A 19,060-nucleotide genomic window follows, 5' to 3' on the forward strand; every position below is an offset into this window, starting at 1 on the left:
CCTCTGAGGCCCGGAGCCCCCAGGCCTGGTCTGTCTCAGGCATCCTTGCTGGTCCTGCCCTCCGAGGGCCTCAGGCGCTCAGAGAGAGGGCAGGGCGGGCGTGGAAGCGGCGATGCCACCACAGCAACACCAACCTGAAGCTGCCAGGCCGCAGGTGCGGAGGAGCTGCTTCCGGAAGCGGGTGACTGGCGAACCCCAATATCAGCGCACCCCAACAACCACGCACCTGCCATTTTCCGGACCGGCAGTGAGCTGCAGCCCAGGCTCCTCATCACCGCCACTAGTTTCCTTAAAGCTTTTGTTTAAGGAGGACAACGTGTTTTAATCAAATATGGAAATCGTTGTGTGGTTTTCTTATTTGTGTGTGTAATGACTGTTGTCAATACATTGTCTGCCCTGGGAGGGAGAGCAAACAGCCTGAAGGGCCCCAGCAGTCTGTGTGTGTAAGAACTCTGGAGAGACAGTGTGAACAGTAGAAAAGGCAGGTTGATTGATTTTAAGATTTATGCACACAAAAACTGGGGTGTAGGCCAGAAGTGAGGGGTGAGAGGATTCACCAGCGACAGAGTGGGGAACAGAACAGGCAGATCTACTGAAATACACGGCTGAGGGGAGCAGCAGGTGAGACAGGAGAGGTCTGCTGTGCCACGTAGGTCAGCTCCTTGGCCGGGGATCGAACTCATGCTGCAGTGGCTGCCGACAGCTTCATAGCTGAGATTTAACCCTTTGTGCCATGAGGAAGCCCCCAAAAGGCAGATGTATTAATCACCTGGTAGAGAAACGGGGAGACCAAGGTATCTGTGTGAGCAAAGTCTGAAGCACATTTCATTCCCTGAACTCCTGGGCTTTCTAAGATCTAGGACACCATAGTGCTGGCTACGGCCTACTAATGTGTCAGACCGGGGTTAGCCCCTGCATTTCCTGGCCTTTCCATCAGCGTTTAATGGCCACACGTGGGCATATGGCCCTTTCAATAGCAATCACCTGGCCCCCTATCTGCCCCAGGCTAGGTCTTCATTCCCCTCAGCTGTTCAATACTTCCCATCCTAGCCTACAAGAGACCGAGATTTTGAACCCCACATTCTCCATGGAGAACCACTGCTGGGTCTGATTTGGTATTTTATTTAGAGCTTGTATCCATGTGATGATAAAAAAAAAAAGGGACCGCTTTTTGTAGTATCTTTATGACACTCAGCTATTAACATTTTAGCTGCGTTATTAGGGTTCCCTTCCCTTCTGCTGGGCTGGGATCGTTTAACAAGCATCTGAATGATCTGTTATTGAAAGGTAAAAATAGAAGCAGCTGGGTCTTGGCCCCTTTCTTGATGGTTCAGAGACTAAAGACAAGAAAGATTTACATTGTGCCTGGACTTGGAAAATTCACAGTAACTCTTTCTCAGAAGCAACTCTAGCAGGAAGACAGCAAGTTAGAGGCCTGGCAGATGATGGACTCTTCGAGAAAAGAGAAAGGAGAAAGCAAATCAAGCGAGCTTCTTCCTGGGTCTTCATGCTCCTGGGAACAGCCAGGGGAAGAGTCTATGGACTTTCCTTAATTCTCATGCTAGGCAGTTTGTCACTTAGGTAATCATCAAAAACAATGCTTGACACAGCTTATCCTGGCCTCAATGTTTACTTCATAACAGGATCCACTTCTTAGAATATAATAACCAACTTGTAAAATACTATCTGTAGTGGGAATGTTTTTTAATAATACACCTTCTGTATAGGGGAGAGGGCCAGCAAGTGCGAGGAACTTGCCCGTGTGGCTTCAGACACCACCTTAAGTCACTTCGCTAAGGCAGAGAGCTTCTGTGGGGGCAGAAGGGAAGGCCAGGTAGGGAGGTTACCAGGGAAGGCACAGTAGACAATGGATGCAGATTTAATTTCTCCTAATCCCCTGAAAAGAGATAAAGAGATTAGATCTTCCTGGTAGCACCCTCATAGAGAGAAGATTACATATACAAATAGGAGGTTTACATGTAGTAATAGGAATTGTTAGCTTAACACACTTAACTGGTAAGACACGATCTTTGAAAAGGGAGCTGCTCCCTCCTTGAGGGATTTTTTGTTTTGTTAAAAATAGAAAAGAAAAAAAAAAAGGGCCCCCAAAATAGAGTCCTTCATGCTGGTCCCCACTGAGACTTAATGCCTTTTTTTTTTTAATATTTATTTATTTATTTAATTATACATGCACTGGGTACAGTCAGAAGCACGGGAGGGTGAGAGAATTCACCAGAGCCAGAGCGGGGAGCAGAGCAGGCAGAAGGACTGAAGTACACTGCTGAGGGGAGCAGCGGGCGGCAGGAGAGGTCTGCGCGCCATGTGGGACCCTCCTCCAGTGACCGGGGAGCAGCCAGGGATCGATCCGGCGCTGCAGAGGCTGTGGGCAGCCTCGCAACCCAGCGCTCAACCGCTGCGCCACGGGGGAGGTCCGAGACTTAATGCCTTAATGCCTTGAGCACCTTCAACCTCTCCCCAAGTGTAACCCTAAACCAGTCAGTCAAGTCTGCAATCAGCACCCAGGAGGGCATCTTCTTGACAACCGCCTTGCCTTCCACCGTGGGGAGCCGGCTTCACCTGAACTACCCTTTCATTTTGCCAATAACCTTGTGCCCTCCTGGCTATACAAACCCCCCCCCCCATTTTGTGGGCGCTCTTGCAGCATATAGCAGGACACACACTGATTCAAGAATCATTTGATTAAGCCAGTTCGAGCGCTGTGAGAACTTTGTTTGCTAACAGCTTTCACCATCTTCATCACCTTTTCAGTTTCTTATTTCATAATTGATGTGTTCGTGACTTCTAACGTTCCCAATTGTCTTGGAATTTTACAGTGTTCTAGGAAATTATCCATTTCCTTTAAAGTTTCCAATTAGTTGTTATACTTTTTCTCAAAACTTTCTCCCTGTGAGGCCTCCCCGGTGGCCTAGGAGTTGAGTCTCAGAGCTATCACCACTGCATCCTGAGTTCCCTCCTGGGCCAGGGAGCTACCACATGGGGCAGCAGGCCTTACCTGTCTCGCCTGCTCCCCTCAGTAGTGGATTTCAGTCAGTCCGCCTGTTCTGCTCCCCACTGTCTCTGGGGAATCCCCTCCCCCCCACCTCTGGCCTGTACCCCAGCTCTTGCATGCAAAAATAAATAAAATCTTAAAAAAAAAAAAAAAAAAAGGCAAAGCAACCTTCTCCCTGTAATTACTGTGGTTTTTTCGGGACCTGTAATAATAAATCCTTCCTCTTCCCCAGGCCTGTGTATCTTTCAGTCACCGTTGTATCGGAGAATATTCATACATGATAGGCACAAGCTCAACGTTTCCCAAAGTGGGCAACACCCCCAAATTGCTCCTTCCCTTCTGACCTCCAGCAATGACTAGAAGCAGCACAGACACATTTTGCCCGTTTTTGTGTGAACTGGAAGTGGACCGTGTGTGCGTTTGGTGTCTCTTCCTCGTCTCACGTCTGTGAGGTTGAGATTTGTCCCTGACATTCGTTCTGCTCCACAAATATCCACCATTCCTTCTTCCATTCCACTGTTGCTGGGCATTTGGGCTGTTTCCAGTTTAGGGCTGTTATAAATAGTGCTGCCCCCAACATCCCTATTTGTGTCTTTGGTAGAGCATCTGGACATTATTCTGTTGCTAAGCCAACATATTTTGCTCTCTTTTTAAACAAAGTTTTATGATGGAAGTTTTCAAAATAAGTAGGTAGAACAGTAATAGCCCCTGGTACCCACCTCCCAGATATTTCTATATCTACAACCCCCATATTTTTATTGATTTTTTAAAAAGATTTATTATTTTTTTATACAAGAACTGGGGTACAGGCCAGAGGTATGGTGGGGGGGGGGTGAGAGGATTCACCAGAGACAGAGCGGGGAACAGAACAGGCAGACAGATGAAATACACTGCTGAGGGGAGCGGAGGGCGAGACAGGAGAGGTCTGCTGCACCATGTGGGGATCTCCCTGGCCGACTGGGAATCGAACCCGCCCTGCAGAGCCTGCGGACAGCTTTACAGCGCTGTGCTCAACCCACTGCGCCACCGGGGAGGCCCTTTTTATTGATTTTTTTTTATGCTGTAGTAACTTATAGTAAATCCCAGTTAGCATTAAGGCCTCCTGCTTGTATCCATTGCTGTACACACGCATACAACGTGTCATAAATATGCATGTACACATCTATGTAACTAACGGCTAAGGCTTTTTTCCTTAACATAATCACCAGGCCAGCAGCAACCTCATCACAATTCATAATAAATCCTTGATGTCATCTCATACCCCGGCTGTGTTCAAATTTCCCATGTTGTTTCAAAAAAAATTTTTAATGTCTGTTTGAATTGGGATCCAAACACAGCTACGCTGTGTATTCCTTTGACTGTCTCTTGCATCATTCCAAACAATAACGTTGTTGACCTTTCTCATGCCTTTAATTTTTAAATTTGATTTACTTACACCGCCAAAGCCCTTTATTGGGCCAGCAGGGCTGGGAGCTGCCCCTGGGGTGCCCGGTCTACTGTCTTCAGGCTCCTGGGTCCCTACTTGTTCCCCACCGGGCAGGCAGCCGCTTCCGACATTCAGGATACTTGGTTCTCTCCTCCAGGTAATCTCAGCCTTTCTTGGGGTTCTGGTGGCCTCGGAGAAGGCCGCTAACGGGGTCTGTGAGGATGCTTGACTTCTAGGGCATCCTGGAATTCAAACAAAAGCAAAAAAAATTCCAGGGCTCAAGGAAACTTTAGGCCCATCTGCTCACATATGTACTGACTGAACTGGCATGGGGTGATGGGGTGAGGACCCCTTCTCTGCTGCTGAAGGACCGACCACCTGCTTTGTGGTCCCCAACAGCTCGTGGTCATGCGGCGGCCCCAGCCACACTGCCCTGACGAGGACCGCCTCAGCAGCCAGGTGCCAGCTCCAGGGGCTCCCTGGCACAACCTCGGGTGGGCTCAGCACCCAAACAAGCAGCGATGGTAATGGTAATGGATTCTGTAACCCGTAAAATAGAACAGGGGCGCATGAGCTTGAAGCTAGAGGTAAAGCGATGCGCCAATGGAGAGTTTGGTGAGAGGCCGGGAGTTTGCGGCCTTTCACGCCTGATCACCAAGGGGAAAGTCAAACGTCCCAGAAGCCTGGCAGCCACCTCACCCCGAGGCCCAAGTGAGTGTCACCTTCCCCAGGACATGTCCGAACAGAACACAGCGCGCCGCTGGGCCAGGAGTGAGCGGCCTGGATCTGACCGCGAGGCAGAGCAGACCGGCCGGGAGGATCTGATCTGGCCTGTGATGTTCAAAGGCACCGAGGCTGTCCACGCGGAGGAGCGTCTGGACCGTCCGGGTGGAGGGAACCCAGCCGAGGCTGCCGCGGGGTCCTGCTGCCGGGAGGGCGGGACCAGGCCCCTGGTGTCTCGAGATGGCCGCGATGTAACGGCCGCGAGACCTTTCCTGGCCTGCTCGGCTGCACTGGGTTACGTGCCAGAATGTGCTGGGCTGAGCGACAGTCTAGCGGGGCGATGGGGGGTCCGCTTGTTCTCAGACGGTTCAGGGGACAAAGCTCGTATGTGTTCCTCAACTTTCTGGGGCCCCCATGGTATCCGAATGAAGTATCTTTTAAGGGTCACCTCTGGGAAGTGGGGGCCCTCAGCGCCGCCCCTGCTGGCCAACGTCCTCGCCGCCCCCTGTGGGCCCTTCCCAGTAAGCGTCAGTCCCACCTCCTCGCCTCCCCACATGCCCAGGGCCTGCACAGCAGACCCGAGATGACACCCCAGGGTCCGGGCCCCAGGCTGTCCCCTCCTCCCTTCGGAGCCTTGGGACTTGTGGCTTATGATCTCCCACCATCAGCACATGCAAGGGCAGTGCCCCAATTCTGGCCCCTCGACCCATGGCAGGGGTGTTTGAGGAAGAGGGCAGCACGGGAGGCACATGTTGGGGCACCTCCCTGCCTCCCCACAGGTCCTCAGCCCCAGGAGCCGATGGAGGAGACACAGTCCGACAGTTTCCTGGCAAGCTGTCCCTGATGCCAGCCCAAGGTGTGTACCCATGGGCACCGGCCCCAGGTGTCTCTCTGGAGCAGAAGTCAGCCCAAGCCTGGCACCTTCCCAGCGAGCTCCGAGACACGCGGCCCCATGTTCAGCAGCAGCGGGACTGGAACCCGCAATGGGCCGCAGCAGCTGGAGAAAGGGACTGCTCTGGTTCCAAGAGGCCCCATGCCAGCGAGAGGCACAAGCCACATCTGTGCCCCTGGCACAGCATGGGTCCAGGCAGGAAGGCCCCCGGGCTGCGGACTGCAGGGGTGGGAGGCTGAAGCAGCCCCCCGCCCCCCACCCCGCGGAATCGCTCTGGCCTCCATCTCTCCTGTCTCTAGGTCCTGCCCAGCTAAGGAGCCAGAACCTGGAGGCACCAGGGAGGAGTCAGGGTCTGTTGGTAGGGAGGGCAGCGAGAGGGACTGGCCATCAGAGGGCCAGCTCCAGGGCGAGGGAAGGAGCCTGCGTGTCCACAGGGAGCGGTGGCTGCCCAGGTTGGGAGGGTGGGCTGTTCCACGACGGGGGATGAGGCCAGGAAGGGATACCGGCTGGTTATTCCTCAGCAGGAGCTGCTGTTCAGAGCCTTCCATCCACATCTGGGTTAACCCCCCAGCACCCCTAGTATGTGGGGCGCTCCTCCCCAGCTGGGAGCTGAGGGAGGTCTGGCCAGGCCTGTGTAGACAAGGTAGGGGAGGCTCAGCCCAGGGGCCAAGGAGAAAAAGGTGCTTGAATTTTCATTTTGTTGTGAAGTCCCCACATGGGCAATGGTGCCCACCAAGCCCTTGGCACTGACCCCCAGAGGCCAGGGCCAGAACCAGCCCCTCGCCCTGCTCAGCTCCTCACCCACCCACCCCAGCCGAGCCCTCCGACATCAGGGCACAGTGACAGGACCACTGCGGAAGGAGCCACAGGAGAACAGTGGGCTTGGCAGAAGCAATGATAGCACCACTGGGAGGCACCTTTCCCCAACTGTCCAGGGTGCCTGAGCCCCAGGATAGGAATAGGGAGAGCAGGTTCCTATGCTGTGGGCTGCCAGGCCTCTCCCCATCTAAGGGACACAGAAACAGCCTACACACTCCAGGCCCACCCCTCAGGCCTTCCCTGAAGAAGCGGCCACAGTGGAAAGTCACATCGGAAGGGGGAGATGAGCCCAGTAGAGAGGGTTCGTGACCGCCTGGCGGTGGCCATCAGTGAAGGCCAGTACATTTGGTCTCGGGCTTAGATTTTTCCCACCCAAAGATTAAAATACATCCTTTTCTTCATCCTGTTTCACTTTTTTAAAACCCTGGGAGCCACCTGGGGCACACTTGGGTGTAGGGGGGCACTCTCCCGGGGGCTGGCCCAGGCCTCCTGTGCGCCCCTCACTGGCAGGCTGAAGCCCCTGGAGTTCACGCTGAGAAGCCCCGCTCTGCCACCTCGGGACACGGCTTCTCCACAACACGACGCCTTGCGGCCACCCTAGTGGTCCTGGGCCCGGGTGACAGGGTCTCTCAAGCACCTGCCACTTGTCACCCGAAAGCTGGCCCAGCAGAGCGTGAGGGGTGACCCGGGCCAGAACCTGCTGCCACCCAGCCGCGTCTTGTCACCTGCTCTGATGACGGGTCTCGGAGCAGAGGTCAGGCTCCCGGTCACCCAAGGGCCCAGTGGCAAATGGGACTCACAGGTGAGCCAGTGCGTGGCGCAGGTGCTGACAGCACGAAGGCAGACGGAGACTCAGAGAGGGGCAGGGGCTGCCGAGGGCACACGGCCTGCCTGAGGCTCCTCCCAGTGCCGCCGGCCCCTCCTCCCAGGTCTGACCCTGGAATCTGCACTATGACCAGGGAGGAAAAAATAAGGAGGGAACTTTATTTAATATTAAAGGTGGGGAGGGGGTCGGAGGAAGGTCAGCTTCACTTGGTGATAGTGTTCCTGCAAAGAGAAGAGGGGTGAAGCTGGGGGGGTGCCAGGCTCCCACACCCCATGGGCACGCAGGAGCCCTGGGCCCTCCCGCGTCCCCTTCGCCGCCCCGCGCCCCCACTCACGCGTTCATGCTCTTGCCGCTGCCGCTGAGCACGATGTACGGGGTCTTCTGGGCCTTCTGCTTCTCCTGGAGCAGCGCCACGGTGCCCAGGGGTGTGTCGCTGGAGCTCATCTTCTTCAGGAGCTGTGGGGCAGGACTGTGAGCGCGAGGCAAGCGGTGGGGCGTGACCCCCCCCCCCCCGGGGAGGGCACCCACCGCCTCCTCGTCCAGCTTCTTCATGCGCCTCTCGGTCTTCATCTTGCCCGAGCCCTTGCCGTGGAAGCGGTGGGACAGCTGCCGGAACGCCTGGGGCACGCGGGAGGGGGTCAGGCCTCCGTGCCCGCAGGTGGGGTGGGGGCAGGACTCCCCGGCCCCGGACTGGGTGGGGCCCTGGCCCTGGGTGCCAGGAGGGAAGCCAGGCTCCGGAGAAGGCTGCACTGCAACAGGCACTGAGGGTCGCGGTTGGGGAGGAGGGAGGTGTGGGGAGGCCTGCTGGGGCACGTAAGGCGGAGGGGGCCGGTGGACGAAGGTACCAGGCCCGTGCGTGCCCCCGTGAGCCTGCGGCAGGCACTGCTGTGCTACCAGACAGCCCCCGAAGCACAGAGATGCCGCCCCTGGCCAGGCCGGCCAGTGGACACCAGGCCAGGCCCCGCGGCCTCTAGCAGCGGCCTCCCTGCAGCGGCGGGGCCCGGCCTTGCCCTTCGCCGAGGGCTCCGCTCACCTCCTTGGGTGTGAGTTTCCGGCCCGTCTCATCCACGTACTCGATCTTCACGTCGGGCTTGTAGCCGTCCTTCTCCTTGAAGTCCTGGGTGAAGCCCCGGTACTCCTCCCGCCGGCTGTACTTGTCGTCGATGGCCCTGCCCGAGACCCGAGAGCTCAGCGCCGGCGGACGCACGCCGTGCCTGGGCTCCTGGGACCCCGAGCTGGGCCCCTGACCACCCGGCCTCACTCACATCTTGTCCTCGATGCAGTACACGGCCGACGGCAGGGACTTGTTGGGCGCCTTTACCCGGGCCACCTTCTGCACCGTGGTCTCCAGCAGCCCTGGGCGGGAGTGAGAGGGCGGGAGGCCCACCTTCCAAAGGCCTGACCGCCCCGCCCCCCACTGCAAAGCAGGGGCCATGGACCCCTCCCCGCTGTTGTGACAAGGGACACCCCAGGCCCATTTTGCCTCAAAGGAGATGAAGACTCAAGACACTGGGCCCTAGCCCACCCACTGACTAAACATGGAGCAGGGGCCTGTGCTGGGGCGTCGCACCTGGCTGGGCACCTCACCACGCCCCTAGACTGGAAGGAGGAAGACGTGGGCACAGCCATCTTTCCTGGATGGCTGCAGGGGACAGAGCGGCCCACGGCCTCAGGAAGAGGGCAGCATGTCCCATCGGCCCTTCCTACCCACAGGCCCCCTGGTCTGACCCCCCGTCTGCTCCCCACTATGTACCTCCCTCGGTCACAGCTCGGCTCCACAGCCACCAACGGCTCCTGCAATCCCTCACCTTTGTTCTGACACAGGAGCAGGGCCGCCGCCAGCCCTCTGTTCACGATGGGCTCCTCGTCCAGGATGGTGGTGGAGGAGGCGGAGAACTGGGGGCGTGACGTGGGGAGGCAGTGAGCAGGCCAGAGGCCCCTTCTCACTCCCTGCCCCACCACTGCCCCTGCCCCACCCCTGCTGAGGTCTTTCCCACACACCAGGCCTGGTGCCAGACGCCTCACTCATCCTCGCCACAACCCTGGGGCTCACAGACCCCGCCCCACCCCCGCCAGCCCCTCTGCCTCCTCACGTCCTGTTGCTGCTTCTCCTCATCCAGGTTGACAGTGCTCCAGCCAATGTTCTCCTCCCCGTCGGATTCAGAGCCACCTTTGGCCGAGCGCTCCTCATCCCGTTCAAAGTCCTGGGGGACAAGAGACAGAGTGGGCTCTGCGGCCCAGGCCCAGCCGCCCCCACCCAGCACCTGCTGCAGCCCAGCCCGAGCCTAGCAGGCCTGTGGGGCGTGGGCCGCGGGCCGCAGACCCACCATGAGCTCCTCCTGCTCCTCTCGGTTGCCCGCCAGCCCGTAGGTGGGGATCTCCCCCAGAGTGCGGCAGAACTCCGACGTGGCGTTGAACACAATGGCCCCCTTGCGCTCCGGGTCCTCATCCTCCTCCCAGCCCCGCTGGCGGGACTCCAGCTTCTTCACGATCTCCACCACCTGGGGGAAGGAGCAGCTGTGGGCAAACCCAGAAGTTTCTGGGGAGGTGCCATTGAGACCCAGGAACCCAGATCCTCCCTGGTGGCAGTGAGACAAGTCAGCCCCCTGCCCACAGCAGGCCTCCAATGGGTCTCCCTAGCCTGCTCTCCACTGTGCACTCCCTCGGTCACAGCTCAGCTCCAGAGCCATCACTGCCTCCTGCAGTCCCTGAGCAACACCTCAAAGACTCAACGGTCTTATGACCAGCCCATGCCAACCCTTCTCCAGAGACCCTCAACTTCCCGCCTCAGACCTGCCTGCAGACCTCTCTTCCCACTCCCGGCCTCCACCCGCGCCCGCCAAACTCCTGCTCAGGAACCTGTGCAGCAGCACTCCAGGAGCCCCAGGTCGAGACGCCGGGGAAGGCCCAACCCTCCTAGCACTGACCCCGCCAGTGCCCACACTTCTGCCTCCCCTCCCCACAGGGGCTGCCCGGCCCTGGCCCTGCCTCACGCCACCTGCACAGTCCCCTCTAAATACTTCCCTGCTGCTGACAGGATCTGCCCCTGGATCGCCTCTCTCATGCCACCCCTGTCAACACAGGCGGGAAGCCTGGGGTCTCCCCTCTTAAATGCCACACTGTTCATCCTCCTGACAGCGAACTCCTCAGAGAAGTTTCCAGCTATGCCATTCTGTACCCTGTTGACACTTGCTTCTCCGGGTCACCATCAAGACCAAGAGGGCTTTATCTACTGCAAGACAACTGTTTTTTGTTGTTTTTTTTTTTTAAAGATTTATTTATTTATGTATTTACTTATTTATATAAGCACTGGGTACAGTCAGAAGCGCGGAAGGGTAAGAGAATTCACCAGAGCCAGAGTGGGGAACAGAGCAGGCAGAAGGACCAAAGTACACTGCTGAGGGGAGCAGCGGGCGGCAGGAGAGGTCTGCGCACCATGTGGGACCCTCCTCCGGTGGCCGGAGAGCAGGTGGGGATCGAACCGGCGCTGCAGAGGCTGAGGGCAGCTTCGCAACCCAGCGCTCATCCGCTGCGCCACCGGGGAGGTCCAAGACAACTGTTTTTAAAAATGATAACCAGGGCCTCCCCTGGTGGCACAGCGGTTGAGCGCTGGGCTGCGAAGCTGCCTGCAGCCTCTGCAGCGCCAGTTCGATCCCTGGCCACCGGCGAGGGTCCCACATGGAGCGCAGACCTCTCCTGCCACGCCCGCTGCTCCCCTCAGCAGTGTATTTCGTCAGTCTGCCCGTTTTGTTCCCAGCTCTGGGCTCTGGTGAGTTCTCTCACCCTCCCGTGCTTCTGATTGTACCCAAAGCTTGTATAAATAAATAAATAAATCTTTAGAAAATAAATAGATAAATAAATAAATAAATAAATAAATAAATAAATAAACCATAACCCAACACCTATGTATTAGCCTTGGGCTGACAAGCATCACTAACATCCTTTTGGGCCACAAGTGTCTCCTCCCCCATATTTGTGGTCAAAACCCACAAGCTTTTCTTTATACTTTTATCACACGAAGCCCTATCCCTGAGAGGTGTTAGCTCTTTGTGCATTTTTTAAACATTATATCACCTAAACCTCACTGCTGACTCTTCTTTGACCGTGTCTCAGGCTAACCTGGGCGTGGGCAGCTCTAGCGTGCTAGCTTTTCACTACAGAACCACGTGGCCACTTGGTCTGCAACCAGAGGGCGCCGAGGCCCTGAGGACAGCCCTTCTGTGTTAACCCTGCTGTGAGCAACCTGCTCTGGTTTCCAGCACCTGTGGGGGGATTCTCTGGGGTCACACCAGGTGTGGGGAGCCCTGGGCCACAACACATACACGCAGCCACTGAGACAGCATTAGTTCTTCCCACTCTGCTAGACTGACTCACACTGGGCACAGCCCCAGCTGCCCGCCCCTTCCCTGCTGACTACAGTAGCCGAGTCCCAGGGCTCAGCCTCCTGACAGCAAGCTCCCTGGCCCCAGGGTGACAGCTGACCGCAGATGCAACACACGGACAGAGGAGGGGAGGAAGGATTCACCTTCATAATAACCTACAGTGAACACACTGCCGAAATCTAGAAATTTGGGGCCTCCCCAGTGGCACATCAGGTTGAGCACAGCCTCTGCAGCACCGGTTCGATTCCCGGCGGGCCAGGGAGATACCCACATGGCCTGGCAGACCGATCCTGCCGTGCCCGGTGTTCTCCTCAGCAGTGTCTTCGGTCCATCTGCCTATTCTGCTCCCCACTCTGTCTCTGGCGAATTCTCTCACCCTCCTTTGCCTTTAATCTGTACCCCGGGTCTTGCGAGACCATCTGGAGGGGCCCATGGGTGAGATGCGGTGCTCCATGGTCTGTCACGGACCCAGCCCCCAGAGCCGCGACGCCAGCACCTACGTGCCCAGCCCTGGAGCCCCTCACCTTCTCTCCGCTGTCCCGCAGCTGCTGGAGCTGTTGCAGCTGCCGCAGGCGGCGCCCCTTCTCCAGCTGCTTCTGCAGCTCCAACTCAGCCTCGTCCTCCTCCAACACCTCCGGGGACCCCGCCGGAGCTCCAGCCTCCTCTGGTGCAAGCAAGGGGACAGCGGCTCAGAACACGCCCTTGGGGCCCGGCTCCTGTCCGCTCCCCGCGCTGGCTGGGGCCCTCACCCTCATCACTGATGTCCATGTTCTCCACCCGGGTGTCATCTGACTGGGGAGGCTGCGGCATGGTTTCCTTCTCTGGCGCCTCTTCCGGGGTCTCCTCCTCCGCCTCAGGTACCCGGCGCCGACCCCGGCCCCGCAGCCTGGGGGAAGAGGACTCTGCAGTGAGCATCAGCCCCCAATTGGCCTGGCCCACCCTCCCAGGGCGGGTGGCAGAGCAAACCCCACCTGGAACCGAAGTCCCCATCTTGTGTCTGGTCCCCCAGAGGCAGCAAGTCGTCGGCCCGCACCACCACCTCCTTCTCCTTCTTGCGGATCTTCTTCACCCTCCGCTTGGTTTTTTTAAAGGTCACCTGAGGGGAGGAGAGAGAAAAGCATAGGAGGGGCGGGGGCTGGGAGTCCAGACAGCGAACAGCCATTGCACGCGCCTGGAACCCACTGAGAGGGATGCTGTTACCACCCCACCTGTGAGAGCAGCAAAACGGGAGCACAGCGTGGTCGAGGACCTGTTCAAGGCCACCCCTCTCCTGGATGGAGAGCCTGGGAGTCTGGGAGTCTGGCTCCAGAGGCTGCTCCCGCCCGTGAGCCCGGCCACCTCCAAGCCAGCAGACTGCCTGTGCTCCCGCGGCCACACGGCTGTGAAGGGACCAGCTACCCACATCGTCACTAACCCTCCTAACAGCCCTCGAGGCAGCTGCGCCACTCCAATCTCAGCCGCTCACAGCTCCACGACCCCGGGACGGGCCGGCTGTGTGGCCAGGCCTGAACCCAAACTCAGGTCACTCGGCTCAGCCATCCCTGTTCTGGCCACACCCACTGCCTCCCCGAAGCTCTCCCAGGGCTGCACACCCAGGAGGACCAGCAGGAACCCTCGGGCCCCCTGTCCAGGTTACTATCTGATACGTCCTGTATCCAGCTAATTCTGGCGGCCACTGGCCCCAGCGGGAAGGGTGGAAGCACCACCCCAGCACCGGGTGCGGCGTGGGGGCAGTGGGACTCACCATCTCCTCAGGCGTGAGGTACTCGGAGGCGAGTCGGGGCCCAACCGTGCTCAGCGACTGAGCCTGCAGCCGCAGCTTGGCCCGGATCTCCTCCAGCTCCCGCTCCCGCAGGCCGTCGGCCGTGCCTCCCTGCTCCAGCCGGAAGGAGTGCGGCCGCTCGCCCTCCAGCTCCTCGTCGTACTTGGACAGGATCGAGCGGGGCTTTTGCTACGAGGCAAGAGGGACAGGTTAGGACTCGGCAGTCTGCTGAAAAGCCCCAGCGCCTCCCCACCTGGCTCCCGCAGTCCGTGTGCTCCGCCCGGCCCCGAGCCGCCCGGCCTGCCTGGGCCAAGTCGTCCACGCTCTCATCCTCCGCATAGGGCAGGTAGTCGGGCTTCTTCTTCCTCAGCTCCACGTTTTTCTCTGCCCGCTCTTTATCCACCAGGTTCACATTCACCAGCACGTCCTCCTCCTCCTGCAGCACGCCTGGGGACAGGCCACAGGCCACAGAAGCTCCCACCTGTCCTCGGCTCAGCGTACTGTGACCCTACCCAGGGCAGCCCAGCCACCTCACCTTTGTCCTTGAGGGTGAGGATCAATGTCTCCCCTTCTCGAAAGGACTCGATGGCATGCTCCACGGTGAGGCCCTGCAGGTCCCGGGCGCTGTACAGGTCCTGCGGTGTGGGGAGTTCTGGCAGGTCAGGGCCATTCCTCCCGGCCCAGGCCCCAGCCCCAAGGATAGCAGGGCCTCACCTGTCGCCTCTGCCCAAACTCTTCCTCCACCAGAGTGCTGACACCAAACTCTTGGTCCATCTCCTCCAGCAGCTTGGCCTATGTATGGGACCATAACAGGGGTGACCTGTGACTTCTGTTCGGCCACCGTTTTGTTACCTGCAGTTCTGCATTCCTATTCAAGGTCAGAACTGCCCGGTCAATCAAAGAAGCCAAGCCTTACTAGGCGCCTTTCAAATCAATCAAGAGCAGAGAGCTTGATCACTCTGGAAAGGCCATGCCCGGGAGGCCAAGGACTGACGTATGACACGGGACCCCAGAAACTGACCAGCGGAAAGTCTTGTTGATAAGATGGAAATCATGGCCGGGGGTCTAGGGCTTGATCTCAGTGACAATACCCGGTCACCAAGCAGACTCCCAACCCCTAGCACTACAGCTGACAGCATGTTTTCTGCTCTCACCCCTCCCTTTTCCCTCACAACCGATGCTGTGTGGTTATGCGTAAAAAGGCCAGGATCTTGCCCTTCAAGCAGCACCCTGCATCGTGCAGCCTGCCCACGCCTCCCGTTTACACAGACGGGGCAGGCCCAGCAGGCAGGCCGCAGGGGAGTCCAAAACAGATGCCACTGGTCCACCTCCCGCCTGTGCCTCACCTCCCAGGGCAGCCCCTGCTTCGCCAGAACTCAAGCTGTCAGAGCCACCCGGCGACCACCTCAGCAGCCCGGGTCCTCACCCTCTTCTCTGCCAAGTCCTTCTCTTTCTGAAGCTGCCGGCTCCTCTCAATCCAGGCTGCGGTGTCATCCAGCCATGGATCATCCTCCCCCAGCGTCTTTATCTTCCTGTAGAGGGAACAGGGACCTCAGGGGAGCCCAGCTCCTAGCCCCGACCCGGACCCAAGGGCTTCTTGGCAGCCTGCTGCCTCCCTGGCTGGCCCCTTACCCCAGCTTCTGGTTCATCAGGCGCTTCTCCTTGGCGGCCGCCAGCTTCTCCCGCAGCTCTTCCCGCTGTCGCAAGGCCATGGGGTTGATGACGTCGGCAGCCACGGGCTCCTCCTTGGTGCCCGCCTCTGGAAGGGGGGCCCAGACGTGAGGCCATGCCTGCCCATGGCTGGGGGGAGAGGAGGGAGCCACTCACCCTGCCCCCTTCCAGCGCAGGGGGCCAGAAGGGGCCAGGATGGGGAGAGGAAGCCTTCACCTCCCTAGTCTCATTCTACCCTCATACTCTTGTCACCCCCCACAGCAGCATGGGACCCTCCATGCCTTCTAGAGCCCCTCAACTCATGCCTTAAAAATAAACCCAACCCCTGCACAGCCCAGCCCGACCTATGCAGCCTTGCAGAGAAAGACGTGGGGCCTACACTGGAGCTCAAAGAACAGCTGAGCCCACGAGGGCCAGCAAGGAGGGCCCGCGCACAGGTGACCAACTGGTGCAGAACTGGGCGCAAACCCCAATTTCTTCAAAGACCCTTCCACGTGGCCTGTATCCTCCACCCAAATGCCCTCACCCCACCTCTCGACCTCATACTTACCCTTCTTAACAGCATTGACCTCCAATGGCTTCAGCCCCAACTTCGCGCGGAGTTTACTGAAGACAAGAGATACAAGCATTAGAGGCTATCAAAAAAATGGGGCGTTATATGTATTTCTTTGGATGGGGTAAAAACAAGAGAGAAGTGAATGGTGCTCAGGAACCCAATGCAGAGCCCAACCCAGGCAGGATAGGGCGCTGGGCTCCACGTCAGGGAGCGCGGGCACCAGGCCCGACCAGCCCCGCCAGAGGATGCCAGCCTTCCTCTTAGGTCTCAGAGTCCTCGCCTGTCACAGTTAGCACTTCCGACTCAATCAGCACACTTCCCTATGGCAAAGCCTCTCCATGCAGCTGCCCTGGAAGCCACCTGCCTCGGGGGAAAGAGTAGAAACACAAAGAAGACAACTTACTTGGTCTCCTCAATGCTGAGGGATGAGGCATCTCCTGAGCTAGTTTTGGAACCAGCAGCTGGAACAAGAAACATGACTCAGGAGCTGAACGCAGGGCCCTGGAGCCAGCGTCCTCAGCTCCAGTGCAAGGCCCCACCATGGCACCGGGGCCTCAGAAGTCAGGAAACAGCAGCTTTCCTCACCCAAGTCCTGGCCTCTGAGATGTGTCCCTCTTCCACACCCTTCCTTTCTTGATTCAAAAGGCCCAAACTTCTGCATCCCTCACTCTCAGATGTTCGGTGTCCGCCCTGGCCGCACTCTGACAAGATCCTCGTTGAGTGCAAAGTTCAAATGCCACCCCCTTCACAGACACCTTCCTGTTCAATTATTGCTCACAACTAACTGCTCTCCCACCCCAATCCAGTGTCATCCCTTTCTGGGTCGCACACAGAGCAGGAACCAGTTAGGCTGCACAACTGCATTCTCCATGCAATTCATTGGTCCCCACAAACAGAAATCAGACAGCAGAAGGAGCTCCCCCAGCCAGCTGCCACCACACGCTCACCCTGCCCGCATCCCCAGCCCACAACCTCAACTTTCGCTCCTGTATGCCACCAGGAGCCTGGATCCCAATCCTTCTAGGCTCTCTCCAGCATCTTCAGCCTCCTCGTTTCTGCACCCAGTGGAGTCTTCTCCACTCTGACTTAACCTGATCTACGGTGTGCGACGCAGACCACACCTTTCTTCTAGCAAAGATCTGCCCACAGATGCCAGGACTCAAGTCTAGTTTTCCTGTCTTTTTGACTACTCTACCTCCCCCCTCGTGACACCAAGCTCTGCCTGTTACTAAAACACTGGCGTTTCTCAGGTTCTGTTTTTACCTAGTGACATTCCTCTAGCTTCTCATTCTCCCCTCCAGGAATTTCAGCTGCCACCTAAATACTCATAACTCCCACACTGCTCTGCTCAGCCTCAATACTGGGCCTCTCCATGCTCATCAAGTGCAGCACTCTCCCAAACAGAATGCCTTATCTCCCCTGACAGTCAGCTTCTCTTTCAAATGCCTTCATTTCAGTGGACACCGATGCCACCGCCACCTACTTACTCAAGTGAAAATTCAAGGCATCATCCTCCACGCCACCTCCTTGCCACCCTCATCGAAGGCTAAACTGTTTATTTATCTTCCGTAACACCTCCTTAGCCTGTCCTGCTACATCCCACTGCAGGTGCCTCAGTGCAGGCCAGCAGCCCTCATCTGGCCTTCAGTATCCACCACCCTTGACCCACTTCTCAAAGCAGTGACCTTTGCAAAATATAAGTATGAGCTACTCAAACCCATGACACTGCACAACCCTCAGGGCGAAGTGTCAACTTCTTAACAGGGTCTCCGGGGTCCTGCACGTTCCCACCCTTGCCTACCTGTCAGTCTCAAGCGACAGTCTCCACTAGGAGCCCGACGGGCCCCGCCCCGCACCAGCTTTCTGCTCGCTCTGCCAACGCTGGAACCACTTCATCCATCCATCCATTCGCCCCTCCACTCACTCACTCACTCACTCAGGGCTGGGATGTGCCAAGTAAAACAGAAACGTCTGATCTCAGGGAGTTTAGGGAGACAACCCCAATCCCAAGTGACCGCAGGAAGGCTGGCCACTTGGGGGTGCCGGGGCCCCCTGTCTCGGCCTCCAGGCCCGGGGCCGGCCCCTCCCGGAGCCCCCGCCCCGCCGGGCCCCTCACCAGCCTCGTAGCCGTCATCGCGCTTCTCCCGCTTGACGCGCCGCTCGGAGGGCTCCGCCTGGCCGCGCTCCCGCCCGTGCGCGCCGCTGCGGGTCTCGGCCTCGGCCCCGCGCCGCCCGCCCCCGCGCTCGCGGCTCCGCTTCCGCCGTTCGCCCCCGCCGCTGCCGCCGCCGCCGCTGCGATGCTTGTGCTTCTTGTGCTCCCGGTGCCGCGGCGGCTGCTCGGCGGCGCCCCCGGTGCCGGCCGCCGCCGTCGTCCCAGCCGCCTCCTTCTCCCCGCGGTGCTTCTTCGACGACCCCATGGCGGTGCGAGCGCCCCGAGCCCGGCCGCCGCCGACCCCCGACGACGCAAAATGGGAACACTTCCGGGTCGCGGGCCGCCGCGGCGGTGTTGCCGGAAGTCAAGAGCGGCCGCTTCCGGCTCCCCGGAGCCGGCCCCAAGGGCTCCTGGGAAGGCGGGCGGGCGGCCCCTACGCATGCGCCCCCCGTGCGCGACCCGCCCTGGGCTGGGCGCCCAGAGCTGGAAGGCCGTGGAGGCCGCCGTACCCGGCGCCCCAGACCCGGGAGCCCGTCGTGGGCTCCCTCCGTTCGCGCACCCCCAGCCAGGGACGCGCGCGGCCCCTCGACCTCCAGTAGCGTCCTCCCAGGGGACGCCCTGCGGTCTGCCGGCTTCCCTGACAGCCCCCCCCCCCCCCCCCCCCCCCCCCCCGCTCCATCGCCCCGGCTCAGCCCCTGGAACCAGTGTTGTCAGCAAGCGCCGTCTCCCCACGTTCCCTGGGTTGGGGCTTTAAACGTGCACTCTGAACTGCTGAGCCAAATGTGGCTTTTTCCCCCCTTGAAAGGAGCTGTAACTTGAAGTAACTTCGAAGTTGGAAACC

General features: G+C 58.7%; 1 protein-coding gene across 1 annotated transcript; it reads right to left on the minus strand.

Annotated features, from left to right (window-relative positions):
* Positions 1–7,793: 7,793 nt before the first annotated feature.
* SART1 (spliceosome associated factor 1, recruiter of U4/U6.U5 tri-snRNP) lies at positions 7,794–18,531 on the minus strand. The gene is made up of 20 exons (XM_037517537.2): positions 18,184–18,531; positions 16,471–16,528; positions 16,062–16,117; positions 15,473–15,599; positions 15,267–15,372; positions 14,555–14,632; positions 14,376–14,475; positions 14,145–14,287; positions 13,823–14,029; positions 13,050–13,174; positions 12,828–12,964; positions 12,603–12,742; positions 10,024–10,197; positions 9,790–9,900; positions 9,505–9,592; positions 8,962–9,052; positions 8,730–8,865; positions 8,225–8,314; positions 8,031–8,152; positions 7,794–7,917 (listed from the first exon to the last, which is right to left on the minus strand). The coding sequence occupies exons 1-20, from the start codon at positions 18,482–18,484 to the stop codon at positions 7,899–7,901; spliced, it is 2,409 nt and encodes an 802-aa protein (XP_037373434.1). The 5' UTR covers positions 18,485–18,531; the 3' UTR covers positions 7,794–7,898.
* Positions 18,532–19,060: the final 529 nt, after the last annotated feature.

Source organism: Talpa occidentalis, unplaced genomic scaffold, assembly GCF_014898055.3.
Source record: "Talpa occidentalis isolate TD23 unplaced genomic scaffold, MPIMG_talOcc4v2.1 talOcc4.17, whole genome shotgun sequence".
NCBI lineage: Eukaryota > Metazoa > Chordata > Mammalia > Eulipotyphla > Talpidae > Talpa > Talpa occidentalis.

What these genes read in the sequence shown, in the direction of transcription:
- SART1 (XM_037517537.2), bottom strand. Translation starts at nt 18,484, where the DNA reads ATGGGGTCGTCGAAGAAGCACCGCGGGGAGAAGGAGGCGGCTGGGACG. An exon ending in GGTCAATGCTGTTAAGAAGG is followed by an intron (nt 15,600 to 16,061) that starts GTAAGTATGAGG and finishes CCCCCCTTCCAG; the next exon opens with AGGCGGGCACCAAGGAGGAG. An exon ending in AGGAGAAGCAGCAACAGGAC is followed by an intron (nt 9,593 to 9,789) that starts GTGAGGAGGCAG and finishes TCACGCCCCCAG; the next exon opens with TTCTCCGCCTCCTCCACCAC.